General features: G+C 34.1%; 1 protein-coding gene and 1 non-coding gene across 2 annotated transcripts; both read right to left on the bottom strand.

Moving 5' to 3' along the window:
- Positions 1–10,815: 10,815 nt before the first annotated feature.
- LOC141670891 (CBL-interacting protein kinase 5-like) lies at positions 10,816–13,007 on the bottom strand. The gene is made up of 2 exons (XM_074476948.1): positions 11,360–13,007; positions 10,816–11,119 (listed from the first exon to the last, which is right to left on the bottom strand). Exon 1 carries the CDS (start codon positions 12,812–12,814, stop codon positions 11,435–11,437), a length of 1,380 nt encoding a protein of 459 aa, XP_074333049.1. The 5' UTR covers positions 12,815–13,007; the 3' UTR covers positions 10,816–11,119; positions 11,360–11,434.
- An 8,444-nt stretch (positions 13,008–21,451) lies between these two features.
- Positions 21,452–21,558, bottom strand: LOC141675401 (small nucleolar RNA R71). Its single transcript, XR_012556057.1, has one exon. It is a non-coding gene; the product is annotated as a small nucleolar RNA R71 (small nucleolar RNA).
- Between the last annotated feature and the right edge of the window lie 2,914 nt (positions 21,559–24,472).

Raw genomic sequence — 24,472 nt, 5'->3', positions numbered from 1 at the left:
CTAGCACTCTTCAAGCATAAAATCATGTAAGATCCATTCCTGCCTTCAATTAAGCCCTGAAATGCAAAACACTACAAAAACACATCAACTATACAAATAATTTGAGTACAAAATACCAATTCGAGCCTTTATAGGACGTTCTTAGTGGATATAAATGCCACTTAATATTGGGACTTGGGATTATCTAAGCATGATAGGCCTAGTAATAAATAATTTGACCTCAATATTGTTAAATTTAGATATATATTATGAACGTAAAACTTTATTACAATCAACACATAATTTATAATACATGTCTTAACTTATATAGAAAATCAATATAAGCTAAATACCGAAAATACCATTATATATATATATATTCTAACATCCCCCTCAAACTCACGATGCTGCAGCAATGAGCATTGCGAGTTTGTCAGAAAAAAAATGAAATTGCGAAATAGAGTGGGCCTTTGTAAAAATATCAGCAATCTGAAGCGAAGAAGGAACAAAAGGTAATGAGATAGTGCCTTGCAATAGATGATGGCTTGGAAGGCTAACACTCAAATCTGCAATATGAATTGCACTCTTATTATCACAATATAATGGGGTGGAACTAGGAAGCTAACACCCAAATCTTCAAGTAAGCGACGTAACCAAACAACATGTAGTGGAAGCCTTGGCACGATACTCAGCTTCTGAAGACGGTCTCGAAACAAAAACTTGTTTCTTACTCTTCCATGAAATAAGAGAATCACCAAGAAAAATACAAAAACCAGTTGTAGATTTACGATCCTCGGGATCACCAGCCCAATCAACATCATTATAAGCACGTAACTCTAAAGATGAGTTAGAAGGAAACAAAAGACTCTGAAACCGAGTCCCACGAAGATACCTGAGAATACGAAGAAATGCAGCCCAATGTATGGTAGTAAGAAAAATGACAAATTGACTAACTATATGAACATCATGTGCAATATCCGGATGAGTAACAGTGAGATAAACAAGACTACCAACAATCGTACGATATAAACTAGGATCTGCTAAAGGAAGACCATCAAATGGAGAATATCTAGCATTCATCTCTAAAGGAGTTTCCACAGTCTTGCTATCAGTAAGACGTGCACGATCAAGCAAATCAGCAATGTACTTAGATTGACCCAAAAGATATCCCTTTGGTGAGCTAGCAAATCTAATTCCTAAAAAATAACGGAGCAAACCCAATTTCTTCATAGCAAAATAACGAGCCAACTCACATTTCAATGACTCAATACCATCACAATCATCACCAGTAATAATCATATCATCAATATATAAAGACAATAAAATACGACCAGCACTTGTAGATCATACAAAAAGACCAGAATCATGATTAATAGGATGAAAACCAAGTGAATAAAGTACAGTAAAAAACTTCTCAAACTAACAACGAGATGATTGACGAAGACCATAAATTGATTTAAGAAGTCTGCAGACATAACTTGGTTGATGTGGAAGATCGGGAAGAGGTGTCATGTAAACTTCCTCATGAATATCACCATACAAGAATGCATTCTTAACATCCATCTGAAATATTTTCCACTTTCAAACAGAAGCCACTGTAATCAAAGTATGAACAGTCGTCATCTTTGCAACAGGCACAAAAGTCTCTTCATAGCCCAAGCCATACTCTTGAGAGTAACCTTTAGCAACAAGTCGAGCCTTTTAAGGCTCAACGGATCCATGAACTTTTTTCTTAATTTTTTATATACCCAACGACAACCAATTGCATCTTTTTCTGGAGGCAATGAGACTAAATCCCATGTATGAGTTTGATGTAAAGCAGTAAGTTCCTCGTCCATAGCATTCTTCCATAGAGGATCATGAACAACCTCTCTATATGATACAGGCTCAGATAAATGGTGAACAGAAGTAATAAATGAAGCAAAAGATGGGGGATAAGATGAATAAACAAAATCAGGCAGTTGGGTGGACTTACGTATGCAAGTAGACTGGCGAACTGGTGGAGGAGTCGAGCTTTCGGTAGATGATTGAGTAGGAGGAGAATATAATATCTCTGGTGACGATTTACTGGTTGTAGAAACAGGTGAAGACGTCGAAGTCTGAGATGTAGATGTAAAAATCGGTGGAGATGTGGGAGTTTGAGATGTAGATGCCTCCGGAACTGAAGTATTAGAATTTGTGGTTAAAGCATCCTCAATGTTTGTGTCAAAATTATCAATACAAATAAGCTCCTCTTGTGTCATATGATGCGAACTAGCAGGAACAGAGAAAAATGAAATATGCTCCAAAGAGTAAACTGAAAGAGAAATGTCCTAAGTCCAATCATGTATGAGGATTTAGGAATAACTTTTATGTAATCTGTTTTGATTTCATTGATATTAATAAAAGACTTGTTTTGTTTTTATTGCGGGCTCTATCTATTTAAATGTTTAAATAAGATATACCACAGTTTAGAGTAAAGCTTTTTATGGATTGTGATGAGATCATAATAATGAGACCTAAAAGATGATAACTCTAAACTTAAATAGTTCCTGGTCGTAGGATTACTAACTGGTAATTAATAATCCGCAAAGATTGGTACATACTATGATTGCTTCATTATGAAGGATGTCTGTTCTAATAGACATTTGTGTGGTGACACTATAGCTAGTATGTAGGTGCTTATTATAGAATAAGTTCACTGAACATGACTCACACAGCTGAACAACTGATGGAGTTCACTCACGTGTCAGCAGTTGTTCACATAGTGATAGTTGTACAAGTATCCTTAGACTTGAGGTCATCATAGTCATCTTGTGTACACTGAACTATGCTTTGGTTTAGTTCTTAGTCTCAAGGGACAATTATAAGGGCTCTACTGGGTATAGGAATTTGTACACGAAGATAGTGTATGATCAATAAAAGGATCTACCCCTTCCAGTGAAGGAATAGAATGGTCAATGCTGATCCACTTATGCTAGTTCAGGAATCTCTGGCCAGAGTGAATGAAATTAGAAAGGAGTTTCTAATTTATATTAAATAGAACTAAGCATAATGAATGGGAAAGCAAGTGATTAAATAAGATAGGCTTGACACAAGTTCCATGCCTAGTATTTAATCGTGACATTGCAGGGTAGAACGAATTAATTATACGGTAACTACTCACTAAATATGTTCTTGGTATTCTAAGCAGTGAATTCGTATTATCCGGATAGTCGCGATATGCTGAGAAGTATCCCTCACGATGTAGAATAAATATGATTAATTAATTAATCATATTTAATGAATTAGAGAATATATAAATAATGATAAAATAGTTTTATTATTATTTATTTCTACTACCGGCTTAATATTGAACCTACAGGGTCACACCATAAAAGAGAATAATTTAATGGTGGAGGAATTAATTAATAATGGCTGATAATTATTTATTTATGAAATAAATAATTAGTTGGCAAATTTAATAATTGATTAAATGAGATTTAATTGATTATAAATTAATTAGGAAAAGGTTCTTAATATTATTAATTAAGAATTTAATTTTTGGAAATTAAATCAAGTGAGAGAATTATTTCTAAAGAGTTTAGAAAAAGGATTAATAATTAAAAGGTGTTTTAATTATTAGTGAGAATAATAAAGGGTTAATAATAATAATATTTTATGGGAAAATTTTTAGCTGAAAATTTTACTTATAAATATACTATTATAGACCCTATTTTTGCCTCAACCAAAAAGATTTACAAAACCCTAATTCTCTCCATCTCCTCCTCCTCCTCCTTCATTACATCGTTTTCTTGGTGGATACCGGTGGAGTGCTTCACACTTGAGGAGCAGCTGCTAAGGATCTCCGTTCATCATTTTTGGATCGCCATTAAAGACCTCCATCTTTCCATTAACGTAAAGCTTCTTAAGGTAAACATACTGAACTACAAATTAAATATTATTTTTCGCATGGATCCTGCGGAGGGTTTCATTTTTTTAAGATTTAAATTTACGTTTTCACTGCGTTTATGTGCTAAAAAACCCTTCATAAACATGCCAAGAAATATACAATTTTCCCCTGACCGGGTTAAAACAACGATATCCTTTCTGGGTAACACCGTAGCCCAAAAACACACATAAACCAGACTTAGCAGAAAATTTACTACGCTCAACCTGAGGTTTAAGAACAAAGCAAGTACAACCAAAGACACATAATGAAGCATAATCAAGCACTTCATCATATAATTTCTGAAAAGGTGACAAACCAGAATTTTGAGCAGTTGGAATTCGGTTAATCACATAAACAACAATAAGAAGTGCTTCACCCAAAAATACAGTTGGAACATTAGCCGACAACAAAAATGAGCGAGTTGTTTTAAGAAGATGACGATGTTTTCTTTCAATAACACCGTTCTGTTGAGGAGTGTCAGTACATGAGGTCTGACGTATAGTCTCATCAGAAGCAAGCAAGCGAAAAAAGCATTAGAGTTATATTCACCTCCCAAATCACAATGAAAACATTTAATGATAGCTTTATGTTGAGTTTTTATATGAGTTCTAAAATCTTTAAAAATATCCAAAAATTAAGACATACGCTTCATAAGATAAATCCACGTATAAACAATGAAATCATCAATAAATGAAACATACTATCTAGATCCTCCTTTTGTGGGCATAGGAACAGGTCCCCACACCTCAGAATGCACAATATCAAACGGAGCAAGAGAATACGTTACACTATTATAAAAAGGTAAAGCAGCGAATTTTGCTAATTTACAATCGCTACAGTTAGAAATATCATGAGCTTTTAGTTGTCCCAAGGCTCGAGTTGAAACTAAAAATTGTAAACGAGATTGAGAAATATGACCTAAATGAGCATTCCATATGTAGAAGTCAGAAGACAAATCACTCAAAAGAAAAGATGATAAATTAACACTAGGAGTTCCCACAACAAATACATTGAGTTCATCCAAAACATAAAGTCCTCACTACTTACGACCTTTCCCAATTACCTTTTTAGATCTCGGATCCATAACACAACAAGTAGTAGAAGAAAAAAAAACCAAGTAACCAGATTCACATAATTGACTAACCGAAACAAGATTTAACTTGAGATCCGGAATATAATAAACATCAAAGAGAGACACCGTTGGGGTAATTACACAACCAACACCTTGTAATGGCATATGAGTGCCATCAACAATCAGGATGGATAAAGATGAATCATAAGAAAATGAAACGAAAGACGAGTAATGAGGAGACATGTGATGAGATGAACCCGAATCCAGAATCCATAGAGAAGAAAATAAACTTGAAGTACAAGTTGACAAAAGACCTGTTGATGATGAGACATACATGTCGAGATACTACTGAAACTAAGCTCAAAGCAAATCAGAAACACAGTCGGATCTAAATTCAACACCAAATTTAAATTGTATCCAAATTCAATCAAGAAACCGCACCCGAAATCAAATCCAAACTCAATATAACCAATTTCAATTCAAAATCAAATCCGAAAGTAGATGGAAAACCAATTTCAATTCCGATTGCAAATCCAAAACTAATATCAAATCTAAAGCAGATAAATCAATTACTAAAATTGTAACATCCCAATAATCGAGTACTACAAAATCAAATCAATCAAATAATCCAAATTATAAGATCAACAACGATGAAAATAATGAACTAAAAGTAAACAGTTACCTGTTGGAACCATAAAAAAATTGATTTCTGGAGCACCAAATATGATTTCCACCGTTCAAAATTTAGATACTAATGCAAAGAATGTGTGGTTAAAATTTCAGGATGATCCGACGGTTGAAACTCTGGGAATCGTAAAAATAAGTTGGCTAATCTGGGCAGAAAATTCCTGCGAATTTTCAAGAAACTTTTGTTATTGTAATGTAACTCTATCTATTTAATGATTCAACTAAATTTCCACGATCATCCCTAAATTTGACACTCAAATCACTCGAAACCTAACTCTGATACCATGTTAACTTTAGAGATATAATACATACGTAAAACTTTACTACAATCAACACAAAATTTATAATACATGTCTGAACTTATATAGAAAATCAAATATAAGCTAAATACCAAAAATACCCTAATATATGTATATATACATATATATATATATATTCTAATAAATATGATTTTTTTGAATTAGTTTTATTCTTTTCCAGTAAAACTAATTCCAATGCACGAAGCTAAACATCTCGTCTTACCGAGGAATATTAGTGCAATGTCTTGACTACTAACAAAAATAAAAAAAACTTATGTAGATGGATATCAATTATTAAAAAGGTACTAATAAATCAACCAAATAAAGTACAAAGTATGTATATATACGGATATATAATTATAATTTTTTTAAACAACCTCAGCTAAGATCTAGAAGATTCCCATCTAGTTTAGGTTCTTTTTCTTTTTCTTCAGCAACATCTTTCTATTTTTGCATATAACTCGAGAGATCATCATTTGATTGAATAATTCTATAAAATAAAGAAAAAAAACTAAACTTAGTCGATACTACTCGTGCTGCATATTACTTCCAACATTTATCATTACGTTCATCCCGTTGCTCTTTCGTTGCAGAATCTCTAATTTGACAATATCTTATTTTGTCAGCTGGCCTCTTGTCTTTTAGTGTGAAGTCATATTCATAAGGAAAAATTGTAAAGGTGTCAAGAAATTAGTCCAAAATAGTACAAAGTGGATAATGTAAATATTATAGGTTTGTTCATGATCTAATTAACTGTAACATGATAGATATAATTAAATTTACTTGAGATTATCTTAGTATAATAAGCCTATTTAATTCAGTTTATACGCTTGCGACTGATGATACAAATTGTTAGATGTTGAGTGCAACACAGGGGGTGAACGTGTTTTATTGATTTTTAGGCTTTTTAAGACTGATTTAGAAAGGTGGTGAACAAAGCAGTTTGATTGTAGAGATACTATATTTAGAAGAATATAAAGAACATGCACAACAAATACAGTATTTTAAAACTCATTTAATTTGTATTAAAATTAAGTATGTCTTGCTACAAATTTCTGGGTTCTTAAGAATATAAGAACTCAACTTCTTCCTTGAGAGAGTACAAGAAAATTTAGATATGTTTGTTACACTAAAAAATAAAGGAACCGTGATTACTTTATAGATTAGTAAACACATGTTTACATAGCATGCAATAAGATGTACTAAACCCTACTTTAAGTTATCTCTAAAGCTTTCCATTTCAGGCTTAGTTAATCCTTGCAAATCTTGTAGATCTGTGATCTTCCTTTGTCAGTTAATCTTGACCCTTGATATTGCACTCTTCAAGCTGCTTTTGTAGACTTTTCAATCTAAGTGATTAGATTGTTTGTTGATTGATAATCTTGAATATTTAACTTGTCTGCATTCTGTACTTGAGGTTCATATCGAGATCTCCAATTTGTTCTATAGAGAAATGACATCTCGATAAATATAATGGATTATCGAGAACTCTGAGTTCTCGATAAGTGTCTTTAAATTGTCGAGGTCTCTGAGTTCTCTATAAGTGAACTTGGCTTGTCGAAGTCTCCAAATCTCTGCATGTAAAAATGACTTGTTGATATCTCTGAGATCGCTATATGCATTTTGAATTGTCGATATTTCTGAGATCTCTGATGAGAAATTGACTTATCGATATATCCAATCTTCATATCTTCATTTTGACGTGTCGATATCTCTGAGTTCTCTATATGCAAAGATGACTTGTCGATATCTCAGAGATCTCTTTATACATTTTGACTTGTAAATATCTCTGAGATATCTAATAATAATTTGACTTATCGATATCTCCAATTTTCATATCTTCATTTGACTTGTCGATATCTCTGAGACTTCTCTATAAGCCATTTTGGACTTCTCGATAAGTCATTTTGGACTTCGCACGGGTTGTAAAGCTAGTATGACGTAAAAGTTACTTGCCGCCGATCATCTCCTTATCTATACTTCTATATTATACTATAATGATCATGTATAATTTGATATGCCTTTTTTTGATTGGTTTGGTTATCCCCATTTATACTTGTCGGATCTTTTTAATCAAGTCATCACTTTTTATTATTAATTATACACTATTAAAGCTTCTAAGTTCGAACACCACCAACAACAAATATTTATATTATTATTTATACACTACACAAGATTCAGGTTCGACCGCGCCAATAACAAATATTTATATTATTATTTATAAATATACTAATAAGGTAATGATCCAATTTTTTTAATTATAATTTTAAATAATATAAGAATATTAATAAAGACCTGTGCGGGTTGTAAAGCTAGTCTATACTATACTATAATAACTGAAATGGGGTATAATTTGGTTCAACGGTTATTCCCTAATTTTGGTTATTAAAGAAAATAAATAAATAGTGTTATATACCTGCTAAACTACTAAATTGTTAAACTACTAGATATAGACTACTTATCCTACTAAACTATGACGACAACGTACCCTATTATTAAAAAATAAATAAATAGTGTTATATATCCGCTAAACTACTAAATTGTTAAACCATTAGACAGAGTCTACTTATTCTACTAAAATTATTCTATTATTTTTATTATAAATTTATAATTATTATATATTTACAAAAATATTTTAAAAATTAGAATATGACGAGATAAATAAATTTTTATTAACGGAAACCCGTGCATCGCATGGGATTTAAGCTAGTATCTATACTATATTATAATAACCGGAATGTGGTATAATTTGGTTCAACGGTTATCTCCTAATTTTGGTTATTAAAAAAATAAAATAAACAGTGTTATATATCCGCTAAACTACTAAATTGTTAAACTATTATACATAATCTACTTATCCTACTAAACTACTATCACCCACAACTTATCCTATTTTAAAATAAATAAATAAATAGTATTATAAATCTGCTAAACTACTAAATTGTTAAACTACTAGACATATTCTACTTATCCTAGTAAACTATGATCACATATTATTCTATTATTTTTATTATAATTTTATAATAATTATATAGTTATAGAAATATTTTACATTATAATGTAACGGGATAAATAAAAGTTTTAAATATTAACGGGAACCCGTGCATCGCATGAGATTTAAGCTAGTATATACTATAATAACTGGAATGGAGTATAATTTGGTTTAACGGTTATCCCCTAATTTCAGTTATTAAAAATATAAATAAATAGTTTTATATATCCTCTAAAATATTAAATTATTAAATTACTACACACATAGTCTACTTATCCTATTAAACAACCACACCTTATCATATTATTAAAATAAATAGTGTTATATATTTGCTAAACTACTAAATCGTTAAACTAGTGGATATAGTATTATTATCAGTTATTATCAGTTACGACCACGGGTTATCCTAATTTTTTTTATAAATTTATTATTGTTATATATTTATATCAATATTTTAAATTTATAATATAATGGAATAGATAAAAATTTTAAATATTAAGTGGAACGGTGAGATGCACAGTATTTAAACTGGTTTACATTAGTAGTACATGTTTTTCTTAAAAGGAGATATCCATCTCATTTGTATTAAGGAAAATGAGAATTCATATCATGCGAATATTAGTCCGGAATATCCAAAGTCCTTTCCATTTTTTTCCTAGAATTTGGAATAAAGCGAAACTGATATTTAGGTAATGGACCAATACCAGCAATTGAATTTCTAAATACTGATCGTTGCAGAAATTTTACAATCTGGGACTCTATTTGAATTTATAGGGGTGAATTTACCATTATTTTAAAAAGCTTATTTGTAATAATAAAATTAACCCCCTCCACTTACAAAAATACTGTTAACTGTGTATTAAAACTTAATTTTTCTAAAGTTACATATTAGAAATAACTGCAAATAGTAGGTGATTACAGGTTTAAAAATAATAACATGTCGAATGTTCAAAATGTGTTTTCTAAAACAGCTTGGTTGCATCAAATGAGCTTGTCAGCTTAGTTGAATGTTTTATACCGGGGCTTAGTTTCTGTAAATTAGGAAAAAGCTCATTTCACATATAAAAGACAGGCATGCACCACCAGTCTCAAATTAGTTAAGTAGTTGCGGTAGTACAGAAAATGAAGCAAGGGCACCAAGTTATGTATAAGCTACAGATAACAATTTGCGGACTATCTGATACAAGGTCTTTCATTTTGTTAGTACTTGATACTACTGGTGCTACATTGCCAAGTCTTCACGTAGTATATTCTAGTCTGTGTTTTCGATCAAAGCAGTATCACAGTTTCTCACTCTAGTGGAAGGTCGAGAGTTTGAGTTTCAGCAGAAACAAAGTACGTGCGAGCCAGTATTGGGGTAGTTGTCTTCTTTAAGACCCCGCTCGCTATTCCAATAAAAATAGCTTGCAACTCATACAGAAAAATGTCTGTACGTACACTACAATCAACATGTTTCTAATGAGCATCATGTAGTTGCTGCAATATTGAGTTGGAAAACAGATCCTTTTCGATCATTTTAAAATTTCAATGTTACTAAATTTTATGTACATATCCCATTTTGGTGCTCAAAGTGCCGACAATACAGGGAAACCTAACTCACAAATGATGTTGTGAAATTGGTAAAACTTGATCCATTCGCGGTCTCAGTGTCAGTTTTCCAACCAATAGATTTAGCAGCCAAAAAATCACTAGTTCTGAGTTCATACTCTGAAGTCTGAACTATGTAGCTTGCAACCCGGCCAATCACCTAGATGGTTAAAATTTTGTTTTCGAATTTCATAGGTAAATAAGCTAGTGAACTGGTTACATTACACAATTTACATTAAATTTTCTTAGTGAAAAAGGTATTGATAAAGGATTATCTTGAGGGTAAAGATTCAGAAGCAAAGAGAGGAGCATGCAAATTGTCTCATTTTCAGATTAATTGATTATATTGATTCACTATGAACTGCCCGAATGAAATTATATTACATTTATGAACATTTACATGTCTCATGTTATAATATACATGAGTGACAAATGAATACTATGAACTTTTCATCACAGCCGTGTCTCCGTTCGGACGGCTGACTAAGATGACTCATTCTTCAGTGCAGGCATCCAGAACTTCAGACTCCTGCTGTTCTTCAAATTTGATAAGACCTTACAGTTTATGGCCGGTTCTTTATGGTGGTATGCAACTAAAACAAGTTATTGTAAATTATACTATTAGTAATGAAATGAATGTGCACATATAATTTTGTTATTAATAACTATTTAATAAGAAATTTCTAAACAGGAAAGCAAAATAGCCATTAATTTCCATGGCATTCAGGTCCATGAATTTGTCAAGAAGCCATGTCTTCAGAACATATACTCGTGAATGTAACTAATGAGACTGTTGTGGACACATAAGTACAATTCAATTTAATGCCATTTACCTTGTATGTAACCTGTCGTCTGATTAGTTGTTTCAATCTTGCACCTGGTGAACAATATCTAATAAATTGAATGTTCTATTCTTGCACCTGGTGTTTATCACTTTGCCAAGTCCATACAATATCCTTTAGAGAAGGCCTCAAATCTTGATTACAAAATTTGCAATATTCTAAGGTATCACCGGATGTTTTCGTCATCTCAACCAAGTGAAACGATGGTGCTACCTCGAAAATTTCTGCATCAATAGCTAATTGGCCTTTTCGGCCTTGTTTGCATCCTTGTAATTTCACCTTTCCATCTTGAGTTTTCTTCACATTGAAACTCTCTGTCATTGCAACTTCTTCAAGCTTGGACATGACCACTGATGCTGGCTTTTGAGTAGTAAATCTATGAGCCCCGACCACATTATTCTCAAACAGTCCAGACAAATTAAAACCACGCGAAAGTGAGTTAATTATCTCAAATGCATTCAATGTAGTAGGCTTCACTGAAGAATAAGTCGCTTTTTGGTCAGGTTCACAAGTATCATCATCACTATTACCCTCCAAATCTATCTCAGGATAGTTATCTAGAACACTTCGTGGAGATGAGTTGTTGGCATTTGGAACATGATCATCTTCTACTTTCGCCTCTGGGATCTCTATCTTCATCTCCTTCATGAACCAAGGGTTTTCTCTTAACTTGTCAATAGTCATTCTTGTAGCCGGGTTTGGATCAAGAAGTTTAGACAGAAGCCTTTTAACATCAGAAGAAAACCAACGAGGACATTTATAGTCGGCTCGACTAATTTTTCTATACATTACCATGAGATTTGAATCATGAAATGGCAGATAACCAGTAAGAAGAACATAAAGTATAACACCACATGACCAAATATCCGCCTTCTCCCCATCGTAACCTTTCTTAAGGAGAACCTCTGGTGCAACATAAGCTGGAGTTCCACATGTTGTGTGGAGAAGACCGTCTTGCCTTTTTGATTCATGAAATGCACTCAATCCAAAATCCGAAACTTTAAGGTTGCCAAATTCATCAAGAAGTAGGTTTTCAGGTTTGAGGTCACGGTGGTACACACCGCGGCTATGACAAAAATCAACAGCTGCTATCAATTGATGAAAGTATTTTCTTGCAGAGGCTTCTTTTAACCTACCTTTAGCAACCTTATTGAAAAGTTCTCCACCTTTGACATGCTCCAAAGCCAAATATATTTTAGTTTTCGTTGCCATGACTTCATGTAGCTGCACAACATTAGGGTGCTTAACCAGCCTCATAATCGATATTTCTCGTTTAATTTGATCTATTAAACCGGCCTTAAGGACTCTGTCTTTGTCAATGATCTTAAGAGCAATGCTCTGGCCAGTTGAGAGATGTCGGGCATGATACACTTTGGCAAATGTACCTTGCCCGAGCATTTTACCGAGCTCATATTTGTTCATCAATACGGTTCCTCTCTTCTCCATTATATGTTTGCTCGGTACAAATTAAACAATGATGGAGAAGAATCTCTACACACTATGACCTTTTATTCCATTTTGATCGTTGGTTTTTTCGCCAAACTACTAGGGTAGTTTGGAAATGGAGATCAGAAAATTATTAGCTGATAAAACAGCTAATTTGGTTCAATTGGTAATGGAACAAAGGGTTCCAACTTTGTCTTGACAGAGATTAATAAATTTTGTGGGGAAAATATCAGATGGTATAGAGTGATACAAGGAGGGGCATGTGTAGTCAAAATCGGTGGTGCATTAATCTCGAAACATATGGACGTGTTAGATTAGCGAAAAATAAAGAAACATGATTTAATATTTATTTTATACATTCGTTGGTATATCATGTGTATCTCTAAATATTCATCTGATTTATACGGGTGAAGGCTTAATCTACGAGTTATTAAAACAAAATAATGAAAATAACAACTATCAACTGAGATAGCGAAAAATACTCCATGGAAAACACATAACCCCTTGGATATTCAAATTTACAATAAATATGCATATGTTATGATATTATTGTATGACTCTTAATTTTTTAGATGTCCTTTAACCTTTCAGCTTTATCCCATTAATTGACAAAACTCTTGATTTTTCACTTTTTAAGTAACATATGTTTTAAAAACCTATAAAAAGCTTGCATGTACATTATTTTATGATATCAATAAACATGAAATCTTAAGTTCTTTTTGACTCTCTCCACTTTTATATTATATATTATATAATACGTTATCATCACGATTTTCTTATAAAATAAGGAGATCAATTTTACTTAAGTGTTGAAAGGAGATTATCAAAGTTTAAATAGGTGTTGGAAATTCAAGAAGAAGAAGGATTCTACGTTATTTCAGTTTATCCACCAGGTAAGTACACTATTTTTAGTTTATTTTGCTTCAGTTGCAATTGGATGATCTTTATGTGCTTGTTTTGTGCCTGATTCTTGTATATTTTGTATCTGATTCATTATTCATATTAATTCATATTAAATTGAATATTAATTCAAATATTATGAGTCATACCATTCTGAAAATCGCTTTTCGATATCTACCTTTTGTCTTTACATTCCATTACCATATAATGCGATTTCGATGTCTTAAATATTAAAATATTATCATAATTAGGAGCTGATTCTGATTCTACAGTTCACAAATATCTATTTTCTGAATTCGTTACTTGTTCATTTTTGTGACGCCCTCAATCTCGAGGTTAGGAAATGAGGACCCACACACCTTTAATCTAATAATTATATAAACATAAACCCCGATTAACTACCAACAGGATCAAACATGATAAAGTATGAGACAAGATTACAACTACCAACCATAAAATATAACTTACAACCCCAAAATAATATAAAATAGACATAGTCGATCCCGACTTGGAACCGACAGATAACCCATTGTATCTTTACAACCTTCTGGCTAAGCGCTTTCTCACTCAAAAACATCTCTACCTGCTCTGGCAACTGGAAGCCCTCAACACGATAGGGTCCACTAGGTACGCTCTTACGAGTAGTGCGCCTAAGCCTGACCATCTCCTTGCTTAACTGTCAAGGTTAGATTAAAACAAAACATATGAGTATAAAACTCAGCAAGTAACTATAAAGCAGTTCTATGATATGAAATCCACAATTTATTTTACCAAACTCAGGGCATTCTACTTTATCAGTTCTAGGTGGCAGATTTCCATCTTTCGGGTTAAGGAAAGGTTATGAAGGAAAAGTGTGGGGCTTTCATGGAACAAGGCTCAAAGCAGGGTGAAAGCCGACATTCACCACAAATCATTAAAGGATCAAAACAGATCTTTCAAGAAGGAAAGCGACAATATTTTCATTATATGGAATCAATTATATGATCAATAGATTAAAATCAGGGTTCATGAGCTTTAAGCTTTACAATATCACAATCAACTCTTTTCAACGCAATATAAACCATTTTCATTTTCAAAGAATTCATTACTGAGTAGGAAGTTTCCATTCCTTTTTAAAATCAATATAGAACCCTTGATTGGACCACTTTATCTTTCATTTCATTATAATACGGGTGATCAGCCCGTACGACCTCCATCCGATCATTAAGGTACCATACGACATAATTTCAGCCTTAAACTGGACTAGCCCCGCTAACCTCTTACAATGACTGGACTAGTCCCACTAGCCTCTTACGTCCAATCCAATCCATCAGGAATTCGTTTGGAAAACCTTGAATTGGAAAAAGTAGGTTTTCTAAATTCATTTTATCATTACCTAGAATATGAAATCATTCGGACTATTTCAAGTTGAAACTCATTCTTAGATTCAATTTCAAGAAATCAAACTTAAGGAAATGAATCAAGAATAGGAAAGAGCAATTCTAGGGATATTGAATCAATGATATCAAGGTACTTAAGTTAGAAGAATCAATATCTGTTTCAAGGATCAATAGGAAATATGGTGATCAAGGAATATGGTATCATTACAAGGGGTTCATAAAGGTAATTATAGGATTTATAACAGTTCATAGTATAACAATTAATTTGAACAGGAAAGACAGGTTACCAAAGGGTTGAATTAATAAGCTTGTCAATAACAGTTTAACAAGATCAAGACAGGGTATCTCGAATCATTAACAGGGGTTCATTATTTTAACAGTTCAATACTCTACATGGTATGAACAATAACCTCTCTATAACCATTTACACAAGTAATGAGAGTTACTTGTCTGAATTCGCTTTCCTGAAGGTTGAACTACTGCCACCTAGTATACCCTTCCCTTTCCTAGCGTGAATGCCCTCACGCTCCGAATCTATAAAAAAATCAAAACCTTAATCAGTTTCTCAACTCTCGTTCCCGGAATGATCACTCAATACGATAGCTCGATTATACTCTTGACTCAAATATACAAGTATAGCTTATACACATATGCACATAACACATAACACATTCCTTTCTCATAGCCTTTATATCTTTATATACTCATCAATCAACTCATACTTGCTTAACCTTAACTATTCTTCAAATCACATCAATATAACTCTTACGAGTACATGATTTATTCATAACTAAATCTTTTGCGACCATAACTGTCACTTATAGTTCTTTAATATCAAACCACTTAATTTCCTTTTTCTTTTATTCCTTAATTTGAACCATAACATCATTTAATCAAACAAATGAATCACATATCTCCTAGAATTTCACATGCAATCACTTAGCAAGGTAATGAAACCAAATCAATCGCTTTTCTACTTATATACCATTCGGCTCTAAACCTAAAACACAACCAAATGTACTCAATTTCAATATCATATAATCAAACACAATAAACCTCTTTAGTATATAAATTACAAGGGTCTTTTACACAATTAAGCTTCTTTCTTTTTAATCCAAAAACCGAATCATAATCACATCAAGAATCGAAAATCAACACCCTCTTTTAATTATCAAATTCGAACAAAAGCATCATCCAATCAATGACATGCAACCAAGTTCTTATTAGTAACTAAGATAATTAGCGTATAATCTCACAAAAATCCACTTAATCTTCTTTTTAACCATAAGACCCATTCGGGTTTTTTAAGAAATCACACATGCAAGGTTTTAAATCACAATTTCAACTTGTTTTTCACCTTATCTTAAACATTCAACTCATTTTCATCACGATTTTCGAATCACAAACAAAGCATCACTTAGTGACTCAAGCCTTAATCACATTATCCAATTAAACAAGCATGCATTCACTAGTTCTTCTTTTAAACCAACATGCAATCACATTTCTCACTAAATAAGCTTAGTTTATACTAAGTTCAAGTCACCAAATCCAATTCCCCTTTTTATTAGTACAACGCCGAACCAAAATTCCCAACATGCAACCCTCAAATTCGATTCCTTAAGCATCAAATCAATTACACAAATCCAAATTCTTTTAATACATTCATAGCAATCCATTTATCAATCACACACTTAAATTTCAAAGGAAGTACAAAACTCTTTTTGAACTTTTCAAGAAACCAAGACATGCAATAACTACATAAAATTTTTAAAGAGCATAAAACTCAAAAATCACATTAATATATCATTTTCTTAAAATTCCACCGGCTCTCCTTGGATCATGGCCGATGGTGGTCGAACTTAAGAGTGCCCATAACGGGTCTCCTCTTGAGTTTTAAACCACAAAATCTCTTGAATCTTCTCTTATGATCATGTATCAAGAAATCGTATTTCCTTGAACACAACCATAGAGATGGAACCATAAACACTTACATAAACACTTACATGCAAGTGGTGTTTGAGTAGTATACCGAAAATAGAAGCTATAGATGGTAATATCTTTGAATTTGAGCGAGTATTCGGTGTTGCATGCAAGAGAGAGAAGAGAGATGGGGAGAGAGCCGAGAGAGAGAGAGAGAGAGAGAGTGTTCGAGAGAGAGGAAGAAAGAAAGTTAGGGAGAGGGGGAGGATGCTCACGGGAAAAGAAAGAAGAAAGAAGGGGGGGAGAGTGAGTTTATATTTGTATTAGGGCCAAGGGTATTTTAGTAATCTACTAAATCCCTTTTTGTTTGATTAATCCTTTCTTTTTACTTAAATAAGATAGAAATCGAATATTGAATATATCCCTCTCGAAAAGTTGATTTTTTTTGCAAATGATAATTTTAAGACATAGATCTCGAAATTAGCTTTCCAACCATTACTCATAATAAACTTTTGAGCGAACAATTGATTTTATATGATTTTCACAAGTTTGTGCTAATAATAGCATTTTATCACATAAAAATCAATTTATAATGCAACGATCACCAAATAAATCCGTCCATAATTTTTAGAAAGTCTCTAGGACTATTACGAAGATAACAGAACAAATCTCATACCTTTATCTCACTCAGATAATTTTATAAAAATGTGCGAAGGTTAAATAAACCTTATTTAAATCAAATAATTCCCTTAAATCCATAAAAATATCAACAGATCACGGAAATCATGCATACAGATAAGAAAGCACACATACGAACACATCACAACTCATGTCTGATCATAAAATTTATCCTTCTTTAATTTTATTCCTTTCGACGCGTACCGGGTCATGTTCAGCCTGATGGCCCGACGCTCAGCGTTTCAATTACGCTTCACAATATCGTTATCGACCGATACATCATTAGAACGCATTACTTTACTCAAGCATTTCATTTCACATAATAACACATAGTTCACATTTTAAATACCTTAATCCCTTTTTAGGACGAGTTCCGTTCTACTTGACGGCCCGACAATACAACTTAACTCCTAAGCTGACTCTTTAAATTAAAACGCTTCTATTTACGCTCCTAGATTCTAATATACAGTAAAGACAATTAACCAACACTTAATCACATAATTATAATCACATCACATAAAGCATACTTTATTGACTTAATTACATCACAAAATTCTCAGTCGTCACAATTTTCATTTAGCCTTACCATTCTGGAAAGGTCCCGGAATTTCTACATTTTTCGTGTTTTATACTTTTTCAGATAAAATCATCTTCATAGAGTAAATTGGTATTATTTCAAACTGATCAGATTTGACTTTATCATAATTAGCCATTTTTATACAGTAGATTGCATTTAATGTACCATTAGATTGAAATCAATGCACCATCATCATGTTATATTATCATGCATTTTTAAATATTAATGCATATATGTTTTCCTTGCATATTTTTAAATATTGACCGAATGTGCTTATTATAAAAGTGTTAAAGAAGCATGCACATGAAAGAGAACCAATTTGAGATACAGCAGAAATTCATGGGCATGATTATAAATTGATGGCCATGAATTGTTTCTGATTTTTTTATTATGTTTATTATACATGTGAAATATGAAATTTTGGTGAACTTCTAAATTAAGATATATCATTAACTTGATATTGATGTGTATTATCCTTTCTTTTTAATAATCAAAATGTCGAATCTTACAAAGATTGAATTCAACGCACTTCATGTCACCGGAAAAAATTATTTGACATGGATTCTTGAAGCTGAAATCCATCTTAGTGCAATGGGCCTCAGTGACACTATAAAAGAGGGAAATAAAACCTCCGAACAAGATAAGGCAAAAGCCATTATATTTCTTCGCCACCACCTTGATGAAGGATTGAAAACTGAATATTTGACTATTAAAGATCCATCAACACTTTGGAAGGATCTCAAAGAAAGATATGACCACCAAAAAATGGTTATACTTCCTAAAGCTCGCTATAATTGGCTACACTTGCGATTGCAAGATTATAAAAGTGTAAGCGAGTATAACTCTGCCATGTTTAAAATTACATCTCAATTGAAATTATGTGGCGAGAATATCACCAATAAAGATATGTTGGAAAAAATATATTCCACTTTCCATGCCAATAATATGCTCTTGCAGCAACAATATCGTGAACGTGGATTCAAAAAATATTCTGACCTGATTTCTGTTTTGCTTCTTGCTGAACAAAATAATGAACTTTTGCTGAAAATTCATCAAGCACGTCCAACTGGCTCAATGTTGAGTGGCATTTATGACACTTTATAATGCTCTAATAAGCTTTGAATTTATGCGTCTGTACTCAAGTTGTTAAGTGTTTTAACGTGTTTTCTAGTGTTTTTGCATTGCATGCATTATCTAGGTAATCAGGTGAATTAGCATTGTTTTGGTGCTAATTTGGTGTCAAGGTGGCGTGGGAATAAAAGTTCGTGGAAGACCGGCTCAAATCTGCAAGAAAAATGAAGAAGTTAATTTCTGGAAGAATCCCAGCGCGCCCGCGCTAATCAAGCGCGCGACCGCGCCCGAAGTTCAAAAAGCCAGCGCGCCCGCGCTGATCAAGCGCGCGGCCGCGCCCGGTCGGGGTGCAGAATTCTGATTCTATTCTAATTCGAATTGGAAGACTTCTTTGCTGATTAGGGCTGCAATATAAGTAACTTTAGTTCATTTTTAATAAAAAAAGAAGCCAGAGACATTTCAAGGAGAGCCGTAAGAAGACCGTTTTAGCATGATTCAACGAAGACGAAGAAGATCTTGTTTTTACTTATTTCTAAGTTGTAACTTGGATGCTAGTTTTCTTATTTGTGAACTTTAATCTTGTTTCGTACTTGGTTTTATTTATTCGTTATAAAGACTACATTTATTATATCATGTTTTCATCGGAACCCACGTTGATGATGAGTCCGATTATAGGCAAATCGTTATCGTGGGGTTCTAGCGGATTTATTTACGGATTTCTTTAGTTAAATTGTTTGATGCCTTAGTATGTAGTGATTGTATAATAACCTAGTATTGGTTATGTGTATTCGTCTTATGAGTGTCACAAACTTATAAGATAGTGTGTTAATTCTTAATGAAGCGAAAATGAATTTAAGGATTTAGAACTTGCCATGCTAGCATAGGTTCATGTTATTGTTATGCATGATACGTAGGTAATTTTAACCATCTTACTTGTCCTATGTAATCAAGATAGATAACTTGTGTTTAAACCGTTATGTTGTCAAATTCTATAGACATATAGGGTCTCATTATAATTGGTGTCTATTCAGTTTCTATCTCTTTTGTGGATGCCTGGTAGTATGGTACTCGTGCAACGAAAGTTGGCATTTTATCAGTTTCATGTTGTCTGATTAATGTCATCACCATTGCATGCTAAGGTTAAGAATAATAAGGCTATTGAATGAAGTATTTAATGAAGTTAGAATCCCATGTTTGTCATATATATATTAATTCAAGCATTCTTGTTCTCTTAGTTATAATTGTTAGTTTAATTCTTAGTTATAAACAACCTCAGTTTGTTATCGTCTTAGCATTGAATAATAACCATACATTATTGCTTAAGTGCTTAGATTAATTAGTTAACCAAAGCCAGTCTCTGTGGGAACGAACTAGAAAAGATTCTATACTACTTGCGAACTCGTATACTTCCGTGTATTATTAGCGCATGTTTAGCGACTAACAAGTTTTTGGCGCCGCTGTCGGGGACTGCAGTGTTAATTTATAGTTTATGTGCTTTCCATCAGTGATCGTTATAGTTCATTGACTCGGACATTGTTACTTATTCGTTTCCTTGTATTATTTCAGGTACTCTAGCGAGGGTGTATGCATACGTGTTCGCGTACTCGTAAGAGAACACTGGATAAAGTCGAGGAAGAAGTGGTAGTAGTTCGTAAGGAAGTGTTTGGAGAAGAAAAGAAGGTAGAAGAAGAAGAGAAAGATGAAGAACCAACTTTAGTAGAGATGGGTGATCAAGCAGAAAATCCTAAGACTTTGATGAACTATTCTCAGCCTAAGATCAATGACATTCAGTCTAGCATCATCAGGCCAGCCATCAGGGCTAACACTTTTGAGATTAAGTCAAGCACAATTTAGATGATATAGAACTCTGTTCAGTTTGGGGGTTCTCCTACTGAAGACCCCAACATGCACATCAGGGATTTTATCGAGATCTGCTACACTTTCAAGTTCAATGATGTGACTGAAGATGCTATCAAGCTACGCCTCTTTCCATTCTCTCTGAGGGACAAAGCTAAGTGCTGGTTACATTCTCTACCAACAGGGTCTATCACCACTTGGGAAGATCTTGCTAAAAAGTTTCTCACTAAATTCTTCCATATGGCGAAGACTGCTGCAATCAGGAATGCTCTTACTTAGTTTGCTCAACAAACTGGAGAATCTCCGTGTGAGGCTTGATATCGATATAAGGAGATGCTAAGGAAGTTCCCACACCATGGCATGCCTGATTGGATGATTATCAACTGCTTCTACAATGGATTGGGTGCTACTTCTAGACCCATGCTTGATGCAACATCAGGAGGAGCCTTGTGGGCTAAATGCTACAGTGAAGCTTATGAACTTATTGAACTGATGGCTTCTAATGAGTACCATATTCCTTCCCAGAGACTAACTCAGGGAAATGTAGCAGGAATTCTAAAGTTGGATGCAACAACTGCTATAGCTGCCCAACTTAAGGCTTTGACGATGAAGGTGGACATGTTGGCTAATTATGGAGTTAAACAAATTGCTAGTGTCTATGAGCTTTGTGCTGGTGCCCATGAGACTGATCAATGCGTAATTTCTAGTGAATCAACTCAGTTTATGAGCAACTTTCAGCGCTCACAGCAACCTGTGCCAACCACTTATTATCATAACAACCGCAATCATCCTAATTTCAGTTGGAGCAACACTCAGAATGCGGTTCAACAGTCTTATCAGCAGTATCCAACTAAGAAGTACAACCCCCTAGTTTTCAGCAACCGCAATACGCACCGAGACAACAACTCCACCTGCAACAAGCTAATGAAAAATCTGAATTAGAGGAGTTTAAGCTTATGTGCAAAAGTCAAGTTATTTCTATCAAGACCTTGGAAAACTAAATTGGGCAAATTTCCAATGCCTTGCTTAATCGTCAGCCTGATACACTATCTAGTGACACTGAAGTGCCAGGAAAGAGGGAAGCTAAGGAGCTGGTAAAGGCAATCATTTTGAGGTCTGGAAAGGTTACGAATCCCGAATAAACTCAAGTGTTGACTAAAGAAGCTGAGGTTGAGAAAGAAGTAGAGCAGCAGGAAGTAGAGGCGGAACCAAGGAAGACTACTGTTGAGCACACTCCTCTGGAGAGTAATACAGGGGAGAAACAGATCTATCCTCCACCACCTTTTCCTAAGTGGCTGTAGAAGAAAAAGCTGGACAAGCAATTTGTGAAGTTTCTAGAGGTGTTCAAAAAACTTCATATCAACATACCTTTCGCTAAGGCTCTTGAGCAGATGCCTAGTTATGCAAAGTTTATGAAAGGTATTCTCTCTCGGAAAGTGAAGCTAGATGATTTAGAGACTGTCGCTCTCACAGAGGAATATTGTGATGTGCTACAACAGAAGTTACCTCCGAAGCTTAAGGATCCAGGAAGCTTCACTATTCTGTGTACTATTGGAAAAGTGTCTTTTGACAGATGCTTATGTGACTTGGGAGATAGCATCAATCTAATTCCCTTGTCAATCTTCAAGCAGTTAGACTTACCTGATCCAAAACCAACTTATATGACCCTACAATTGGCCGACCGTTCTATTACATATTCACCGGGTATTGTGGAGGATGTCTTGGTCAAGGTTGGTAAAGTCATCTTCCCTGCTGATTTCATAATTCTTGATTTCGAGGAGGATAAGAAGATTCCCATAATCTTGGTAAGACCTTTCTTGGCGACTGGCCGAACCTTGATAGATGTGCAGAAAGGTGAGCTCACAATGCGAGTGCTGGATCAGGATGTAACTTTTAATGTGTTTAATGCTATGAAGTTTCCTACGAAAAATGAGGAATGCCTAAAGGTGGAGTTGGTTGATTATGTGGTTACTTTAGAACTTGATCAATTTCTAAGGTCCGATGTCTTAGAGAAAGCCTTGTTGGGGAATTCAGAGAGTGAAGATGACGAAGGTGAAGAACAATTGCAGTATTTGAATGCTTCTCCCTGGAAGAGGAAGATATATATGCCTTTTGAATCTCTTGGAATGGAGGAATTGAACAAAGCTCCTAAATACCTCAAGCCATCTATTGAGGAAGCTCCCACTCTTTAGCTTAATCCTTTACCTGAGAATTTGAGGTATGAGTTTTTAGGTGATGCATCTATTTTTCCTGTTATTATTATATCTGACCTTTCAGGTAGTGATGAGGAAAAGCTTCTGAGGATTCTGAGAGAGTTCAAATCGACAATTGGCTGGACTATAGCAGATATCAAAGGAATCAACTCTTCTTATTGCATGCATAAAATTCTGCTAGAGGAAGGTAGCAAGCCTACGGTCGAGCAGCAAAGACGCCTTAATCCAATAATGAAGGAAGTAGTGAAAAAAGAAATTCTTAAGTGGCTAGATGCAGGGATCATCTATCCTATTTCTGACAGTTCATGGGTAAGCCCGGTTCAATGTGTGCCAAAGAAAGGTGGTATTACTGTGGTAGCAAATGAGAAGAATGAGCTTATTCCTACACGAACAGTCACGGGGTGGAGAGTTTGCATGGACTACAGGAAGCTGAATAAAGCCATTAGAAAGGATCACTTCTCTTTGCCCTTCATTGAGCAGATGCTTGATAGATTGGCTGGTCATGAGTACTACTGTCTACTGGACGGCTATTCGGGTTACAATCAGATTTGTATCGCTCCAGAAGATCAGGAAAAAACTACCTTCACTTGTCCATTTGGTACTTTCGCCTTCAGACGGGTTTCTTTTGGTCTGTGTGGTGCGCCAACCACATTTCAAAGATGTATGATGACCATCTTTTCTGATATGATTGGCCAGAATGTGGAGGTGTTCATGGACGACTTCTCTGTTTTTGATGATTCTTTTGATGAATGCTTGTAAAATCTTGGAGACGTGCTCAAGAGGTGTGTTGAGACCAATCCGGTTCTCAATTGGGAGAAATGTCACTTTATGGTGTGTCAGGGCATTATTCTTGGGCACAAGGTTTCTAGTAAGGGTTTAGAGGTGGACAAGGCCAAGATGGGGGTCATTGAGAATCTTCCTCCACCTATTTCTGTTAAGAGAATTCGCAGTTTTCTTGGTCATGTGGGGTTCTATAGGCGTTTCATCAAAGACTTCTCTAAGATTTCAAAGCCATTGTGATGTTTTCTAGAGAAAGATGTTCCTTTCAAGTTTGATGACGAGT

This window comes from Apium graveolens, chromosome 7, assembly GCF_009905375.1.
Source record: "Apium graveolens cultivar Ventura chromosome 7, ASM990537v1, whole genome shotgun sequence".
Lineage (NCBI taxonomy): Eukaryota > Viridiplantae > Streptophyta > Magnoliopsida > Apiales > Apiaceae > Apium > Apium graveolens.
Note: the sequence above shows the minus strand (reverse complement) of the source record. Positions and strands in the feature narration are given on the sequence as shown.